General features: G+C 40.0%; 1 protein-coding gene across 23 annotated transcripts in view; it reads left to right on the top strand.

The window, feature by feature from the left end:
- EPB41L3 (erythrocyte membrane protein band 4.1 like 3) overlaps positions 1-20,625 on the top strand; it is a 237,699-nt gene that overhangs the window by 147,228 nt on the left and 69,846 nt on the right. For all 23 annotated transcript variants that reach the window (XM_063451521.1, XM_063451527.1, XM_063451525.1 and 20 more), the window contains exons 4-5: positions 3,176-3,280; positions 13,041-13,083. In XM_063451521.1, the coding sequence (XP_063307591.1) occupies positions 3,176-3,280; positions 13,041-13,083 (148 nt within the window). The remainder of the gene's footprint in view (positions 1-3,175; positions 3,281-13,040; positions 13,084-20,625) is intronic.

Raw genomic sequence — 20,625 nt, 5'->3', positions numbered from 1 at the left:
CCCTCACTGACAGATACATTTACTGATAAAAACACACACACACTCACTGATAGACACACACTTACTGACAGACACACTCGCTGACACACAAACACTTACTGATAGACACACACGCATACACTCACAGACACTTACTGATAGACACATATACACTCACAGAGGCTTACTGATAGACACAAACACACTTACACAGTATTGCACACACACTCACAAATGAATTGTATTGCTTGTTGCTTCTTCCTTTAGGAGTCTTCTGGGTCCTCTCCCCAGGGTTCATGCTCTACCTGTGCCTCTCTCCTCCCTCGCACTGTTTAGTGATGCGGGGCCGGAATTATGTCATAGTCCGGCTCCCGGCATCAACACAGAGGGAACAAAGAGGAGCTCCCTCGCCGCTGCCTGCCTCCTTCCTCACCCCGGCTTAGTATATAGCTGAAGAGTAGCACCTGCCCTCTGGATATCTATTTCTTCAGCTTGGTGAAGTGCATTTACTGTCTAGAGCCAACTAATAGGCTTAAGAAATGTTGCCATTAAAAATGACTAAATGTACTATACTATGTTTTCTTATTTGTGTATTATAGAGGCTATATAATCAGTATCACACTATAAAGTCTGCTTGCCCGTTATTGAGCTTGTAGGTAACTTTTAACCATTTTGTGCACCATCACCTTTTTATTTTTTGGTTTACATTTTGTTATGTATGCCTTACATAGCTTGTAGTAGATTCAGGTTTATCCTTGAATTAAAGATTTTTTGACTTAGGGCACTAACAAAAACAATAACGTGTAAAAAGCAATCCTGACTTTACAACCTCCATCTGTAATTAATTCCACATCACCACTGCTTTTACTGTAAAATACCACTTTCTGTGCTGTAGATTAATTCGACTTTCCTTTAATCTCAATGAATATCATTATTATATCCTCTTGTCATTTGCATAGACTCTCGGATAAAAAAAAAATTTAGGAATTGTTCATGAATATATCGGTATATGGTAATCACATCCCCTCTCAGTCACCCGTTTTAGGCTTTGGTCACATGGCTACCCTTGTTAGGAAGATTAATAGGCCAAAAAAAAAAAATCTCTTTAACAAACTCTTTTATAACTTTTATAAATATAGAGGAAAACACCCATGCATGATGTGTTATTGGCTGGTAAATGGATCTGCAATCTGACCTATTTGGTTTTGCTTAAGAAACCTTTATATGTATGCAATAGATGTGTGTGTATATATAGCTATCCAGCTTTATTTATGTATGTATGTATAATCTGTGTGCCTATTCTTATGGTGGGGAAATCCTAGCCCATACTATATACCAGAAAGAAACCTCAGTAATGTTTTTTGTACTAATGTTACTAGCAAATTGTTGTTTCTATATAGTATATTGTTGAATGCAATAACAGTAGCAGAATGTGTGTGTGTATAAGGAGTTTGGTGTACCTGTGTGTGTAGAGCATGTAGTATGTACATGCACAGGGGATGTAGCATAAATGTGTATGCAGAGGAGACAGTGTTAGTGCCATAATGTCATAATTCAGTAAAGCACACAGGCATGCATGAGACAGGGGTACATTTAAAGGTTTGCAAAATGTAATCTGCCCAAATGTAGCACTAGAGAGATTCCCCTGTCCCAGACATACTTTCCTGCAAGTGGCATCTTGCTTATTAAAAAAATATGAACACTAATCATGCAGTGTGGATGGATTTTGGAGCAATGTTCATTCACTTATGCAATCAGTTATCTGATCTATTTTTTTCCTCTCTATCATGAATTAGCGGTGTATGCATAAACACAAATACAGGCATCACTATTATTCACTACTCAAAGAACATAAACAGGATTCAGATCATTGAAGGAACACTGAATACTCCAGGCACCATAATCACTTCAGCTGTTCCTCACCGTTTAGCAGAGATGACTAGTCATCTATGTTGATGTGGGTTTGTCCAATTCATATCAAGGATTGATGCAGTGAACTGCTGAGAGTGCGCCACATCCACCTATTCGTCATTGGTGGACCAGGTTTCAAGCTGGCAGATACAAAACAAGTCTACTAAATGGTGGGTAAACCCTTTAGCAGTGATGGCCTGAAGAGGACGGCAGCATTTAAAGAAGGGTTATATCCCCTTTTCTTTCTGTTTTGCATTCAAATCACTAGCTCTACAAATCTTCCAACTTTGAAACGGTCAATGAAAGGATGAGTGAATAAATACACATTGCAGCTTTCATAGAAACTGTAAATATTCACCCGAAACCTTCCCACTGATTCTTGCTGGGGCTTTCCAATGAGTTGAAGTTCAACAGTCATCACAATCAGGGATTACAGGGGGACCTGTTGTCCCAGGTAGTATGCATACTGATAACTGGCGAGGTCTTCTACTCTGCTCCTTTATAGTGTCCATTTCTAGAAATTGTACCTTAGTATTGTCTTATACACAGCCTTCAGGACTTTATAATATGTGAAAAGATATACCATGATATGAAAAAATGCAAGTGTTTCCAAACTCAAGAGCTATCTGTTTTAATGTTCCACTAGTCATTGTGATTTAGAACATTGTTATGCATTAGCTGAGGATGCCTGTTTTAGACCTGGGTTAAAATAAAATGACACAAGAATAATACTTTGGCAAAATAAACTACTTTCTGACAAAGAAAAATAAACAATATGAGCATTACCATGGTTTTTGTTTGCCATGATTTATTTACCGAATATTTACTCTCCTCTCTAAAATGAATTTAGTTACTTGCAAGTAGTAGCGTTACAAAGAGATGAAGTGTAATGATGTCAATCCTTTACTCTGATGAACACCCATGAGTTAGCCTATTGAACTGTCATTTCAAACAGAGGAAATGATTCCATAAAATGAGATTTCAGTCTCCTGCAGAGAGATGTTCAGTGCAATGGTGCTAATGAATTAATCTCTGCTTACTGCCAGTTTCTTACATTAACACACTCATTCACTCTCTGAAATAACAGGGTTTTTATACAATTAGATAACTAGTTTCATTGTACAGCTTTTGACAATTCTTTTTTTTTTTTTGAGTGTCTGATTAAATGACTATACTAGTAACATGCCATTTTTATTCTCCTGTTCTTTATGATCCGTATACAGCTGTTGATGCTTCTACTTATTTGTTGTTTTCATTAAACAGAATGACATGTTTCTTTTTACAGAAGCGATCAAGAGGCCAACTTCTCTTTGACAAAGTATGTGAACATTTAAACCTCCTTGAAAAAGACTACTTTGGATTAACATACAGAGACTCAGATAATCAAAAGGTAAACGTATATCTTCTTTCACAGTTCAAAAATAGTTTTATTATTTTATCCATTTGAGTATGCTTTATCTTTTAAAAAAAAAATAATAAAAAAAAAATCTTATCTCACTACGAACAGATTTGTTCCGCCAAGTACACCTTTATTTCAACATGTACTAATGATTTTTTTTATTATGGATGTTTATATTTTATACTTCACTAAAATTGTAACTGCTTTTATAGTTACTTTTATTGTCATTTACTAGCTTTCCTGGCTTATATGTTTGTTATATATACAAGAATAATTGTGTTTATAAAAATGGCTTAAAAATGGCTAATAAAGCAAGTGCACATTGATTCTTTGTTATCTATTATATAAATGCAAAAAAAATTAAATCAATTAAAATAGAAGTTAGAAATTAAAGATTTTTTTTTGGGGGGGGGGAGGGGGGGCTTGGGGATATAATAAGCATATAAGCATAGTAATAGACTTCTACCCATGACTACTATAGCAAACCATGCTACTGTAAAATGTAATGATGGTCAATAAAACAACATACGTTGTTTCTCTGAAATATAATATAAACATTTTAAATGTACGCTATTAATCCGGATAAGCATTGCAAAGTATAAATTTGACAAGCTAACATAAAAGCCAGATTAGAAATGTTGGCAGCTGTCAAGTCAATTTCTTCAGTACTGTAGGAATCTCAAAATGATACAAGCAAATACTTGATACAAAAAATAGAATTAGGAAATGGTCTGTTGGATACTGATGCCAGTAAAGTGCAACTCAAATCACCTTGTACAAGGAACATTTTAGCTGAAGCTCACCTGGAAATATTATAAGCCATAAGAATGAAGGTCAAGCATTTTGCTAAAGTCTTTGAAATACTGAGATAACATTAAAGGACCACTCTAGGCACCCAGACCACTTCAGCTTAATGAAGTGGTCTGGGTGCCTGGTCCCTCTAGGATTAACCCTTTTTTTTTTTTTTATAAACATAGCAGTTTCAGAGAAACTGCTATGTTTATAATAGGGTTAATCCAGCCTCCAAATCCTCTAGTGGCTGTCTCACTGACAGCCGCTAGAGGCGCTTGCGTGATTCTCACTGTGAAAATCACAGTGAGAGCACGCAAGCGTCCATAGGAAAGCATTGTAAATGCTTTCCTATGAGGCCGGCTGAATGCGCGCGCAGCTCTTGCCGCAGATGCGCATTCAGTCGAAAGGGAGGATTGGAGGTGGAGAGGAGGAGGAGAGCTCCCCGCCCGGCGCTGGAATAAAGGTAAGTTTTAACCCTTTACTCTCCTCAGAGCCCGGCGGGAGGGGGTCCCTGAGGGAGGGGGCACCCTCAGGGCACTATAGTGCCAGGAAAACGAGTATGTTTTCCTGGCACTATAGTGGTCCTTTAACTTCCTTTAACAGAAAATTCATCATTAAGCATAATTTTATGTTCTCTAAAATAAGTAAATAAATGGGAAAAATGTTATATATAAATGATACAAACACACACACACACACAAAATCAAACAGCAACGTTTTGGTCCTACCCACGGGACCTTTATCAAGCACAAGTTTTGTCTTCCTGATAGCCACTCAATGTGCTTTCCTGTGAGAACCAAGTCAAACTCCATTCTCAATCAAATGCTGCTCTTAGAGTAGCAATTGACTGCCTCAGCATGACCATTTGCTGTGCATGCGCTCTAGCCTTCCAGTGCTTCCCTGTGGGGAAGTGTTGGATTGGCTGAGATCATCAGGATTCACAACCTCAGCCATGGAAAACACAGCAAAAATGTTGAAAAGGTTAGCAAAACGACCTTTTAATTCACACTGGAGGGTGGGGGAATAAACTACACTATATAGGAATGTGGTAACACTACAATGTTCCTTTAAATGAAATCACATGTGTGATTTACAGGTTGTATGCAAGGTGAAGGTGTTGTGAGAGGAGATATTTCCTGATTCATGGCTCTGTATAGAATGAGAGTAATTTTTTCATAAGAAAATATTATATGCCATGCAAAAAATGTTACAAAAATGTACAGTGTGGTTTCCTCAATCATCAACGTACTGCTTATACATTAACAGCTATAAATGTCATAGTAAGGGATTTCACAAAAAGTAATGTCAACTGCATACCCACAGGCTGCATCTTTTATGGGTCGTACAGGGAAGGTGTTTAAAAGACAAATTAAAATCTGTCTTCACCCAGCAGTTAGCAGACATGTTATTTTCCTTTATGGAATTTTAGAAACACCGCAAGGAGTTTAACTTTATATTACTAGTTATTTATGCCCAACTCAGGCTGCCCATATCTTTGAATCATTATCATTTTCTTTGTCAGTTTGATGATGATATTCATGTGATTTGCAGGCATGGCATGTACCTTTTGTGTCTACTCCGAAGCTTCAGGATACAAAATAAAGCCCAGGGCAAGCTTCTGTAGCAAGCAGGTGCATACATAATTGCTGCATAATTATACACTGGCCTCTGTAGCTTGAATCTCAGAAAGCCACTCCAGCATTCACATTGACATTAGGTATCCATTCAAAGTGTATACCTTGCTACTAATTACATCTACATATGCATGAGCCAATAAACTGATATTTTTATTATGGAAAAGTATGTTTAGATGGACAAAACACTTCCAAAGTTTATACATTCACGTCACCAGTTCTGCTGAGATCTTTGTTGAATTTGTTCTCTGTCATCTGCAGATGGTGTGCTTAGAAAATGATGTTGATTGTTCCATCCAGGAGCTATTATGTAGTGCTAATATGATTACCAAAATGCATAGATTTAAAGATAGACCAGACATTTTTGTAAGAAAGATACAAACTAAACATCATAACAACTACCGCATAACCACTATAGTAGTGGCAATGGCACAAGTAGATTTTTGGATACATGAAAGGGTTACTCCAGCCACCATGACAAATTCTGCTTTCAGTAGTCGTGGTGCAAGTAATCTGTTTGGACAGCGTTTCAGCTTCAAACGCTGAACATCCAGAGATAATTGCACTTTTAGTTGCAGCTTCGGCACATGTGTACCGAATGTTAGTTCTGTTAAAAATTAAGTCTATTTTTATTAGTGATATTGCAGAAGGTCTTGATGGTAAGGTATGTCTTTTTGCGGATGATACTAAGATATGTAACAGGATTGATGTTCCAGGAGGGATAAGCCAAATGGCTAATGATTTAGGTCAACTAGAAAAATGGTCAGAGTTGTAGCAACTAACATTTAATGTGGATAAGTGCAAGATAATGCATCTTGGACGTAAAAACCCAAGGGCAGAGTACAGAATATTTGATAGAGTCCTGTGAAGAAATGACTATATTATTCGATATTTTGTTGCATAGTTCTTGCTTTTTGTGTCCTTTTCATTCGGCAGATGGGACTGCCGAACAGAGACCACCCCTGGCTCACTTAACTTCAAAGCCGGCATCACTTTCACCCTCTATGTGTGCGGTCAGCGTTCGTACTGTCGAACGCCACGTGGCAGAGAAAACCGCGGCCATCTTTTTTTCGCCAAACAAAGGCAGCGGGACTTGGTCGTCGAGTGTCTGGAACTAAAATCGGACACTCGACTTCCCAAACACCGGTCTCCGTCATGCGAACGCTGGAACTAGTGATACCGATTAGCTAGGAGAGCGCTATTCGGTACAAATATGCACACGAATGAGGGGAACAATCGCTGCTAGGAGCCAGGGGAATTCATTCTGTACTTTTATGCATTTCTTCCCTTTTTCTGAAGTGACCGGCAAAACCACACGAACCTCTGGAACTATTTTGGGCAGTCCGCCCCCAGTGGACCGGTCACAAAGGACTTCCATACTTTTTGCGAACCCCTGAACCGATCCGGGTGAAATTTGGATATGTTGGTCACCCGGATCGGGGCTATCAGGGGATATAGTATTTGTGGGGATACCCCAGGTATAAAGGGGTGTTCCAGAAATTGGGGAAAATGGTGAATTTTCAGCCTGGAGATAATTAGGTTGTTACTATATCAGACCTGATTATCTCCAGGACTAGGGGAGGGAACTGCCTGTTTGTATTGGGTGTGTTTTATATTTTTACTGTTCGGGATTGGATAAATGTTGCTCCTCCCTGTGGGATGTCCCCTTGCATGGGGACCTGCATAAAAAGCCATGTGTGTGAATAAACGTTAGTTCTGCTTGTATCCTGAATCTGGACTCTGACTGTTATTTGGAATTCGTATGCTGTAACAAGGGAATTATCTTATGCAGCTGTTATATTCCGTATGGATTTCGTTCCTGTAACTACCGAACCGGACTCTCGCTACCTTAGGCTCTGACCGTCCGGGAGGAAACTACCGAACTCGGTTTGGTTAAACTTGGTTTCCTTACAAGTCCTAACCTCAACATCTGAGGAAAGGGATTTAGGTGTGATTATTTCTGATGACTTAAAGGTAGGCAGACAATGTAATAGAGCAGCAGGAAATGCTAGCAGAATGCTTGGTTGTATATGGAGAGGTATTAGCAGTAGAAAGAGGGAAGTGCTCATGCCATTGTACAGAACACTGGTGAGACCTCCCTTGGAGTATTGTACGCAGTACTGGAGACCGTATCTTCAGAAGGATATTGATACTTTACCATGGTTCATGGATTGCAGGATAAAACTTACCAGGAAAGGTCAAAGGATCTTAACATGTAGAGCTTGGAGGAAAGACGAGAAAGGGGGAGATATGATAGAAACATTTAAATACATAAAGGGAATCAACACAGTAAAGGAGGAGACCATATTTAAAAGAAGAAAAACTACCACAACAAGAGGACATAGTCTTAAATTAGAGGGGGAAAGGTTTAAAAGTATCAGGAAGTATTACTTTACTGAGAGGGTAGTGGATGCATGGAATAGCCTTCCAGCTGAAGTGGTAGAGGTTAACACAGTAAAGGAGTTTAAGTATGTGTGGATTAGGCATAAGGCTATCCTAACTATAAGATAAGGCCAGGGACTAATGAAAGTATTTAAAAAATTGGACATGCTAGATGGTCCGAATGGTTCTTATCTGCCGTCACATTCTATGTTTCTCTATTGTCAGCATGCACTGCACAGTTGCGATGGATGTAATAACTTTTCTCACTTGACGACAGCGCTGTGCCTCCCTGCTGCTATTCCCTCCGCATTGATCTGCCACTATCTGTGTAGCCCTCCCCTGCGCTTAGTCTTATAGCATTCATCCCACCTTCTGTGCAGCCTTCCATCCCATTCACTTAGTTTTATAGCATTCAGTCCTCCCATCACTTAGTTTTTTAACATTCAGCCCTCCCTCCTTATTCACTTAGTTTTTTAACATTCAGCCCTCCCTCCCATTCACTTAGTTTTATCGCATTCAGCCCTCCCTCCCATTCACATAGTTTTATAGCATTCAGCCCTCCCTCCCATTCACGTAGTTTTTTAGCATTCAGCCCTCCCTCCCATTCACGTAGTTTTATAGCATTCAGCCCTCCCTCCCATTCATGTAGTTTTTTAGCATTCAGCCCTCCCTCCCATTCACGTAGTTTTATAGCATTCAGCCCTGCCTCTGTGCATCCATCAATCCCATTCACGTAGGTTTATAGCATTCATTCCTGCCTCTGAGCAGCTCTCCCCTTCACTTAGGTCAGGGGTAGGCAACCTTCGGCTCTACAGATGTTTTGGACTACATCTCCCATAATGCTTTTACAGCCATATTGCTGGCAAAGCATCAAGGGAGATGTAGTCCACAACATCTGTAGAGCCGAAGGTTGCCTACCCCTGACTTAGGTGTATAGCTCATTACTGCCTTTACGATAATAGAAGGTTTCACCTCCACTTTATTTGTCCAAAGTTGCCTAACAAACTGAGTGGCAACAGAGGGGTTTTACATCTAATAAGCTGCAGTGCTTGTAGTGCCTCTCTGACCCAGTGTTAATTTTGTCTTTTGACTAAAAAGCCATTTTAGTTTTAGTTGTATTTTAGTCATCTGAATTGTTTTAGTCTAGTTTTAGTAACTAAATCTCCAGAATGTTAGTCAACTAAATGTGACAAAAATTGTTAGACAAAATTAACACTGCTCTGTCCCTTTAAGTACAAGGAAACTGAGCAGGGCTTTGCAATTACAAATAGACTAGAGACATTGAAAAAAACAACCTAGCTCTGCACTCTTCTAAACACCAATGTACACTTTTAAAAGTGGCAGGTTTTGTACCAATGTAAAGCCAAAATATAATTTGCCAACATCAATGGCAAATCGAGTTCTATGCTGTAACTCTGGCTTGCTTTCATCTTAACCCCTTAAGGACCAAACTTCTGGAATAAAAGGGAATCATGACATGTCACACATGTCATGTGTCCTTAAGGGGTTAAAGGGACACTCCAGGCACCCAGACCACTTCTGCCCATTGGAGTGGTCTGGGTGCCAACTCACACTACCCTTAACCCTGCAACTGTAATTATTGCACTTTTCATAAACTGCAATATTTACCTTGCAGGGTTAACTCCTCCTCTAGTGGATGTCCATTAGACAGCCACTAGAGGGCACTTCCGTGTTTATAGCACATGAAAAGTGTGCTGTAACGTCGCTGGACGTCCTCACGCTGTGTGAGGACCTCCAGCATCGCTGAAATCCTCATAGGAAAGCATTGAAAGCATTTTTCAATGCTTTTCTATGGGGAGGTCTAATGCGCGTGAGGGGCATTGCCGCGCATGCGCATTAGGTCTTCCCCGCCGGCGGCTGCGCATGCTCAATAGGTCTCCCCCGCCAGATGACGTCGGTGGGGGAGGAGCGTGGGTGGACCCTGACTCGGCGCTGGATGCAGGTAAGTCACTGAAGGGGTTTTAACCCCTTCAGCAACTTGGGATGGGGGGTGTGAGGGAGAGGGGACCTGCAGTGCCAGGAAAACGGTTTGTCCCTTTAAGTAAGAGTACAGTTTTATTAATCCTAAATAGTTACCAGGGTAAGTGGCTACAATTTAGTTGTTCAGCAGCAGTAGATATAACTCATATACTTAATTTATTAGGAATATTTAACTATTTGCATACATTGGTGGAATAGCGATGTTGGCTGCGTTTTTTTATTGTTTATGGTAATATAGCGTGTTATTGCCATGATCATGCCTCTAGCAGAGGTTGTAGTTGTTGTAGGTGTCAGGGACATGTATGGCTGTGTGGTAACAGAAAGTGAGAGAGAGTGCGATATTTATCTAAGGTGGGCTGGGTGCTGAGTGGGCACAGCTCCACTTGGTTGAGTGGGTGTAAGCGGTTATTAGCGCGGAGCTGGGGGGGTAAGGTGTTGTTTTTTCCTTTTTTTTTTTTTTGGAGCTAGTGTTTCTGGGTAATCCCGGTTACGGGCTGTTTATGTCTGGGAGGTGGTAGAGATGGGTATGGCCCGCTATTGGTGCATGGCGTGGTATGTTGCGTGGTGTCTAAGTGGTGTATAAAACACAAACAAAGGGGTATACAATACGAATGGTATAACTTATACTGTCTACAGTTTCTAAGCGTGAGGTTGGCCCTGCGAGGTGCCTGTGCCTCACAATACGAGAGAGAAAAAAAAAAAAGGGTTTAAGTAAAAATATATAAAATAAACTATATAATTTCCAGAGTCAAGTAGTTTCACGGCTGGGTATGTTCCGATTTGTCAGGATAAATGGGGCAGAGTTGGCTTGGTCCCATGCTGTTGGTGCCGGCGTTGCGGCGTGGTTCAGGCCCAGGGTGGTCAGGGTTGCCTCTATCTCCGATGCCTCCGCTACCTTGATCTCCATGTTTGATGCTGGATAATCAGCGTGCGTGTTGGGCCCCATCGATACTTGATTCCTTTAGTTGATAATAGAGATGTAAGGGGTCGTAGCGTCTTCCGCCACTGTAGTGGCGTAGTGTAGAGATCTGAGTAGAAGGTAATGTCCATTTCCTCAAAGCGGAATGGGGGTTTCCCTCTTACTGCTTTCATGATGGCTGCCTTATCTTGGCCATTTTGGAATTTGACCAGTAGGTCGCTGGTGTTAGAGGCCGCAGCTGCAGGAGGCTTGGGGAGCCGGAACATCCCCTCCAGTGTGATACCTTTCGCTTGTTTGGGAGATAAAAGGGCTGTAAAGAGCCTACGCAGGCAGTGTGGCAGTTCTGCTTGTGTGATGTTGTCCGTGAGTCCCCTGATCTTCAGGTGTTTCCACCTTCTCTTGTCCTCCATTGCTGCTAATTGGTGGCTTAGAGTGGTGTGAGCTGTAGTGATGGTTTCAATCTGGTTCTGTAGCTCTAGAATGTGGGCTGCATGTGTTGTGGTTGTCTGCTCGATTGCGTTTAGGCACCCATTAAACCCCTTGAGGTCTTCTCTCATCTGGGAGATTTCTGAGGAGAGGCTTTGACGGAGGTCCGCCAGGAGGCCGGTAAGTACCCCTGTGGTGAGCGGTTCCGACCCTTTGGCTGCTGGCTGGGTGGGTGTTGGAGGCTTGATTCCCCTGTCTTCTATATTGTGGAAGAAATAGTCAGCTGAATCGTCGGAGAAGTCTCCCAGATCCGCCGCCATGTCAGCTCTTCCCGCGCCATGCGGCACCCTCAGGAGATCGCCGATATCGGCGCAGAATCTTGGTCGATCCGGACGGGGTTTTTTAGTCTTTCTCCCCATCATAAGTAGAGCTGTCCGGTGCTCGTTAGGGGGTATTATACCCCGGTTGTCAGCAGGTTTTGGGTATGTTTCCTTCCCATTTGTCGGAGCTCAAGGAGAGTGCCTTCGGGCGCTAGCTCCACCCCCTCCATTTTTTTTAAAAAAACCCCTAATATATGCAAAAGAAAAATAATGGGGGTTTAGTTACATTTTATGATCATACATTGCATAAGCCTGCCACAACGTCAATGTACCCCATCTTTGGCAGGGCCTACTCAAACAGCTTAATTTCTACTCTTATGAGATTAACCCACTTACTTGGGGGGGAAATTCCATCAGATTTTCTCAAGAGCTCAGTCTCCGTTTATCAAGGGCTTTAACACCCAAGTTTGGAAAGTGACTTCAGCAGATTTGAGGGACATATGAGATCTCTGTCCAGAAGAGTGCAGTTCTAAGAACAAGTACAAAGAATGAGGAATACACAATTGAGAAAAGCAATACATTTTTTTTTTTTTTTTTTTTTTTTATAATATGATCTGTTTGCTATTTTATTGCTGACCATGTTTACAAATCCTAAGTAGAACAGTATGGTATCACCAGTTAAAACATAATTTGAAATGTGATGTCAATGGATCAAGGTGAGTTGATTTATCTAGGGCCAGGGAAAAGCCACCTGTGTCCAGTATGGTCGAAGCAGAGGGCAATTTCACCACTGACGATGGTACTTCCCAACCTGGTCGCAAACCCTCCAGCGTCTGTTAGATTGTATAACTTTAATTTGATTCAAGCATACAAGCCGAGGTTATTTTAATAGAGACCAGTACTCGAATGACAAGGCCAAAGATGGGAGCTCAACGGTGGCTCACAGGTGCTTCCAGAATGGCACAAGCTTGGCAAAATTGACAAACGAGCATCATTTCTGGTGTGTTACCTTGTAATTGACTCAGAAGACTGGTGCAAATCAAAATGGCTGCAGGGACGTCATCTCTGGTGCTCACTTTCTCTATGTTCTTTTCTTAACTAGCTGTTTATACTTGAACAATGTATACAAATAAACAAGGAGCATTCTTACATCAGAAATAAATACTATGTGAAATACTGTATATACGCATATATGATGTACATGCCTATATCATTTGTTGCTTTTAAAATTCACTCATTGTCACTTAATCATATTTGCTTAATTTATGTTTCTGCAGAATTGGTTGGACCCTGCTAAAGAAATTAAGAAGCAAATTAGAAGTAAGTTCTCACTGTTCATAAAGATAATTAATGATCAATTTACTGTGATGTTATTAGGTTAGTGTATTAATCTGTAAATTGTAATGCGGTGATGGAGCAAAATGAAGGCAGCATTTCAAGAAGGTTACTCGGAGCAGCATCTGTCTGACCCAGGAGACATAACGGGGCAGGTTTATGAGGACTGGGGGTCATTTAGTGAAAACAAAGGACAATGAAATGATGTTTTATTTATTAAACCAGGCTAGTATGTATTGGAGATAGGAGGCAAAAACAAAACAGGTTGTGAACATATTTTAGACAGAAAAATGAAACAAACCAAAAGTGACACAGGTTCTGTATGCTTAACTAGAATTTAACGCTTTGAGAATGTTTTAATTGTGCATGAAAAGTCTGCAGTAGGTTTAGTCAGGATATGCAGTAATTGTAGTTTGCTTTTCAGTAAAGAGACAGTCCAAGCACTGATAACATTTAAAGAACCACTATAGTGCCAGGAAAACAAACTCGTTTTCCTGGCACTATAGTGCCCTGAGGGTGCCCCCACCGAGCTGATGGGGGAGGAATGGGGTTAAACACTCACCTTTCTCCAGCACCGGGCTCCCTCGGCGCTGGGGACTCTCCTCCTCCTTCGGTCATCATCAGCTGAATGCGCATGAGCAAGAGCCGCGCGCATTCAGCCAGTCCATAGGAAAGCATTCTCAATGCTTTCCTATGGACGCTGGCGTCTTCACACTGTGAAAATCACAGTGAGAAGTGCGGAAGCGCCTCTAGCGGCTGTCAATGAGTCAGCCACTAGAGGCTGGATTAACCCTAGTATAAACATAGCAGTTTCTTCGAAACTGCTATGTTAGAGCAGGCAGGGTTAATCCTAGATGGACCTGGCACCCAGACCACTTCATTAAGCTGACGTGGTCTGGGTGCCTATAGTGGTCCTTTAAATGTATCTGCAAGGTGTAGGTTAACCCCTTAAGGACACAAGACATGTGTGACATGTCATGATTCCCTTTTTTTTCCAGCAGTTTGGTCCTTAAGGGGTTAAAAATGTGCATGTTATTTTAAATAATAAAAATTTGTATGCTCTGTCAGTTATTTTTTTTTTCTCCTCCAAACGTGAGTTTTTTTTAACTTTTTTTCCATTTGAAATATATTGCTGCGGATGATGTCACAATTTCACATGCTGCCTATGTTTTGCAATAGAAAGCTGACAATTGATCTAGATCTCTCAGAATGCGTGCCCCGTAAAGTCATTACTGAGTAGCAGTCACTTCCTAGTTTGGTGAAAGCTCATTTTAGATGCTACCCAAGATCGGTAATTGTAGCAAATACAGAAAATACATTTTTTTATTGTCAAACCACTCCCAAATAGATTAACCTAAAAACAATTGAACAGCATCTTTTGCACTTTACTGTAGTGGTTATGGTGCTTTTAATGCTCCTGTAATAATGTTAGCAGTTGTGCTTACCAGTTATTACCCTTCCTTAACTATATTGTGTTTATGATTTAAAGTGAAGCACCTTTAGTATTATAGTGAAATTGTAACTGTCTGTAAAACAGTAGTTATTTTTCATCAGTTCTGTTACAGAATTATAGCTAAGAAAGTGTTTTCTATATATATTTTTTTAACAATTCTTTTACTAGAACACCTGCAGCGGAAAAAATGCTGAAAAACACACAAACCTGAAAAATCAGCAGTGTATTTTGTTTTTCAGTGCAATAAAAAAATTGAATTGGATAACTGTGTTAGAATGAGTCAAAAAATCGTGCGAAGGTTGAATCTTGGCTGAAAGTTACATGTCAAAGGGTGTCTAAAATTTACAAAGCTAGAAGATTAGTTTGTATCTACTTTCAGTCTGGTCATTATTGGTAAATAGCCCAGTTTGTGAACTGTTGATCTATTAGCAAGTCTCTATCAGACAAGCTGACTCCATTTACCCTCTGACAGTCTTAATAATACAGGTACAAGTTACCAGTAATCAAAATACTTGACTGTCACAGAACTCCATTACCGAGACAATAACCAGCGGAGCGTTCACCTATGTTTTAAAACATGGAGTTTTGGCAGTTGAAAACATATGCTGCCTTCTAATGTTAGTATTGTTTGATGGAATCATTTTTCTGCCTGTCTAAATCAGTGGTAGTCAACCTTTTTCTACCTACTGCCCACTAATGCATCTTTTTGGTTGAAAAAATGTCCTTACCGCCCACCAGTTTTCGCGCAAATGCGGAATATTTTTTAGAAAGGAGGGTGTTTTAAAAAAAATAAATGTAGGTACATTTATCTTTTTATTTCTACTTAATGCAGGTTTATAAGGTTTTTAAACTTTATAAAGTTTAATGAGAAAACAATAAAGTAAATTGAAATTACCTTTTCTAGTGATTAATTAGATCCTTGAGGTTGATGCTGCGAGACTAAATATTTGATATCTGGTTCGATTTTCGTAAGGAACAAACGAAGGTCTCTTTCAGTGATATTCAGACGACTTCTCTGTTTGCGCATAATATGATTTCTCATTTGTGCGTCAGCTCATCTCCTCTCCCTCCTCAATTCCCCTCCCCACCTTTTTTTCCTTTTTTCTTTTTTTTAACCTTCCTTGTAGCAATGCCCAGTAGGAAGGCTGAGCTAGGTAGCCCACTTACTATAGTCCACTATAACAGACAGGCACACATACAGACACACACACACACATACAAGACACACACACATACAAGACACGCACACATACAGACACACGACATACAGACACACACACATACAAGACACACACACATACAAGACACACACACATACAAGACACACACACATACAAGACACACACACATACAAGACACACACACATACAGACACACACACATACAGACACATACATACACACACACACACACATACAGGCACACACACATACAGACACACACACATACAGACACATACAGACACACATACAAAGACACACATACAAAGACACATACAAAGACACATATACACACACACGACACACACACACACATGACACATACACACACGACACACATACAGACACACACAAAGACACATACAGGAACACAGACAGACACACATACTCACACACACAAGACACACATACCAACAGACAGTCACACATACATACAGACACACACAGACATGCACACACATAAGACACACACACACAAGACATACATACATATTATATTTAAGTCACCCTCCTGTTTCCTACCTTTTAGATGCAAGAGGGCGACTTTCCCGTGGCTCTCAGTGTTAGCTGGGAGGAGTGACGTGCAGTCACTTCCTCCCAGCTCTGTGATGTCATCACAGGGGGCCCGGTTGCGCTGATAAAGCGCCCAGCGCTGACCGGGCCCCCTCACAATCCACATCCATCGGGTGGCCCTGACAGCGTGGGCCACCCGATGGACCCCTCCATATACGGCCCCAGCGGTTTGCCACGCGCGCCGGGGCCGCATATGGTCATGGCGATACCCAGTCGCAGGGGTACCGCCGGCTCGCACCCGCCCGGTCGTCAAAACCTGGAAATCCCTACCGCCCACCTGGAATCCTAAAACGCCCACTAGTGGGCGGTAGGGACCAGGTTGACGACCCATGGTCTAAATGTTTTCCAGGTTAAAGTGGACACACTATGACCCTTTTTATCCGTTCATATGAGGATAGGCATGTATTCTCTCATAGTCATAGCCTACGTTTAACTGACGTAAGTCAGAAGTCAGGAACCACCCAAATAACTGTAAGATTTTATTATTAAATTGAACATTTTGCTCACCACATATAATTTGTATTACATATAATAAAAATGATAAGGATCTTGAAACTGAAGTGCCTTCGAAGGGCTTAGAATTCGTAAGCAAACGTGGCATCTTCCTCCTCTGTTCTCCAATGCCGCCATTTCTATATCTTTTCCTGCTCTTTTTTCACTTCCCGTATAATCTCTTTAGTATTGTAGCACTTCTACAATGTAACTATCCGTTTTACCCTTTACTCTCTCAACTACGAAAATTATTTTGCGTTCCTACATTTTTACACTTGACTTTAGGGTTAATGCAAAGTTTCTCACCGGCAGATTGCAATTACTACTTAATAACTACCAAGCGTGCAGTTTATAACTGTTACTCCTGTCCTAATGTGTTTTACACCCCACCTCCTATAGAATGTAAGCTCGATTGAGCAGGGTCCTCTTCAACCTATTGTTCCCGTAAGTTTATTTGTAATTGTCCTATTTATAGTTAAATCCCCTCTCATAATATTGTAAAGCGCTACGGAATCTGTTGGTGCTATATAAATGGCAATAATAATAATAATAATAACTAACACCTTCCCACTGGCACTTTATAACTGCCCCATAATACTTCCCAAACTAGCACTTTGTAACTGTCACCTAATACCTCCCAGACTAGCACTTTGTAACTGTAACCTAATACCTTCCAAACTAGCACTTTTTAACTGCCACCTAATACCTCCCAAACTAGCACTTTGTAACTGCCACCTAATACCTTCCAAACTAGCACTTTGTAATTGGTACCTAATACCTCCCAAACTAGCACTTTGTAACTGCCACCTAATACCTCCCAGACTAGCACTTTGTAACTGTCACCTAATACCTCCCAGACTAGCACTTTGTAATTGTCTCCTGATACTTTCCAATTTGCAGTGTGTAATTGTCGGCTAATACCTTCCAACTGGCAGTTTGTACTTCTAAGAAAATGTATTAGGTATTAGGTAACAAGTTTGTACTTGTTACCTAATACCTCCCAAATGCCTCTCTTTTGGAGCGACAGCCCTCTTTGAGACCTGGATGCCCCGGTCTCTATTTATTTACTTCTCTTTTTTTCCCCTCTTACTATTACCTCAGAATGTTAGGTATGTAGGAGGATATTTAAGCTTCTTGTAAAAAAAAACAAAAAAACATTCCAACATAACTAAAAACTACATTAAAATTGATTAACATGTGTTTACATACAATATTTGGTCTTTTTTAAATGACCTATTTAGTTACATAGTGACTGTCACATGACAATTAAGTTACCAAAAATGAAATGACCAATCCTCTGACCACTTCTCTACCTACAGTCCCTGAGAGTACTTACAGTTTGTCACCATGAGGACAGTGACAGTTTGTTGCTGTTGTTGCCTTAACCTGCGCGCAGAGATTCCACTGTGAACATTGTATTATTATTTTAGTTAATCTTACCTCTATAAATAAATGTAATGCTGATAATAAAGAATACCCTGTTCGCTGATAGCTGGACACAAAATGAATAATGCTTTTTTTTCCCCCATCTCTATGAAGCTATAGAATATGACTATATTTATTTCACCTAGCCTTGAAGCAAGGACAACACAAGGCAGGTTTATTATTTTGATTTACAAGAGTCATAAACTGATCCCAGAAGCAGCATAGACAATTATGGAAGCTTATTTATTTTTGCATTGTTCGTACATAATACTACAGTTTTGCCAGCTCTGTAATATCAAGTCCTTTCGTAATAAGAGTGACAGTCTGGTGGGAACCTGTGCTTTTAGGGCGAAACACTGTGTAGCAACACACAGAAGTTATAATCTTTGACCTCATTTATTTTACAAGCCCACAGTGTGAAGGAATGAAAAGAATATACACCGGCCATTCCTTGCGGAAGGGTGTAAACTAAGATCAATGTAAGTTTATGCGCCCCAGTTAAAGCATCTTAGAGTAGCTATAAAATTCAATCTACTTCTGTTTTAACTCAAGTATGACAATATTTTGCAGTAACTGTTGCCAACATTTTAAAAAATATAAACACAATTTATAGAGTAAAAAATACTTAAAGCGGGTATATAGAGAGCGAGGATCCAAGCACCAGCAGTACACGGATAGTAACTCTCTAACCGCCAAAAGCTTAACCACGTAAGAGGTAACAACTCCATTGAAAGGTTAAAATGTACTAATATTCAATATTTAATTATAAATTCCGTTATTCAAATCTTGATTCAACAATATACGTTAGACAACTGATAAAATGTGAAACTAAATGAAATAGTGATACAAAAATGTGCAGGTGACTTAAAAAATGAGAAATGTATGTAGCCTGTTCATTGTGTTACATCTCAAGCTGCTGTGAAATTATCCAAATATAAAGCAGCTGTTGCATGTAGCTATTTGAATTTACAATGGTAACTGTCTTACGTAGTTGAATAGAAAAAAAAGAGGCTACTGTTGCAAAACTTTATCCACAAATAACAGGTCAATGGTGTAATGTTTAGTAATAAGAGTAATGTTTTAGAGTACCTGGTACAGATGCATTGTCAGGTAGCCACCATTAAACACCAGTCTCCAGGGCTGACAAGCAACATGGTTTCCATTCAACAGACTTCAGAAAGAGCCTTCCCATCAGCATTCCGTGAATAGCCATCATGGGTTGTCCAAGGCCACTCAACCTTCACTCATACAACACCTTGTCAGTAGGAGGCATGTATTTAATATAAATATCTCCCAACATTTCAGAAGAGTAAAGAGAAATAATTTCACTCACTTAGTGAGTAGAATATAGCGAGCTGAGGGGCTGTTTTGAAAAATTTTAGGATTTCGGAGGACTTGAAGGGGGTTGCCATGCAGACATTGGTTGTCTGTTGCCATGAATGCTGAAGACAGATGCTGAATATGCACACAATAAACATTAGCCAGCCAGGGACTTTTGTTAAGGGCTGCCTAATGATATTTCCTGATGTGAAGTTACACCTTTAACAGCAAAGTACATGTTCTGTGTGTGGGCAGTGTTTTTAAATTAAAATGGGGGGTTACTAGGTCTCAGATCAGGGCTGCCCTTGAGAAGACTTTGGAATTAAATGATTGGGATTACAAAAAATGGTTGTGATACATTTTGCATCTCGAAAAGCCATGACAGTGACATGAATACATGGATAATAAACGTTGTGATTAGTTTTGTTACAGATTGCAATTTGCATGTTTAATGGGATACAGAATTCTGCCTATTGCACCAAAAAAAAAAAAAAAAAAAAGAGATGCTTGATGGCTAGGGGAGAGCCATTAAATGTTGATTTTAGTCACAGATTTTATTTGTGGATTAAATGGCTCACCCAAACTGAATTTTTACATATGTATTGAATAATTAGAAAAGGATATCAATGTTTTGTGAGCTATCAAGTGTCATCTATTCCTTCCAAAGTCAAACTTATTTTTCCACTAGATGGAATCACAAGAAGAGTTGTTTACAAGATAAAACACTTTTCCATAATTTAGAATGTTTTTTTTTTTTTTTTTTTTAGTTAAGCTGTCCAACTCGGTCCTCAATCACCATTAATTAACCTGTCAAAAATAGTAACACACAATTAGCCAATGAAGTTCGTGTATAACTAAATAACACCTAAATTAACAAATGTTTATATTGTTTTGTTAGATATCGAGTATCATCTATTCCTTCCAAAGTCGAATTTATTTATCCACTAAGTGGAATCACAAAAAGAGTTGTTTGCAGAATTAAACACTTTTTCATAATTATAGAATAGTTGGGGTTTTTTTCAGTTAAGCTGTTCAACTCGGTCC

Source organism: Pelobates fuscus, chromosome 4, assembly GCF_036172605.1.
Source record: "Pelobates fuscus isolate aPelFus1 chromosome 4, aPelFus1.pri, whole genome shotgun sequence".
Lineage (NCBI taxonomy): Eukaryota > Metazoa > Chordata > Amphibia > Anura > Pelobatidae > Pelobates > Pelobates fuscus.
Note: the sequence above shows the minus strand (reverse complement) of the source record. Positions and strands in the feature narration are given on the sequence as shown.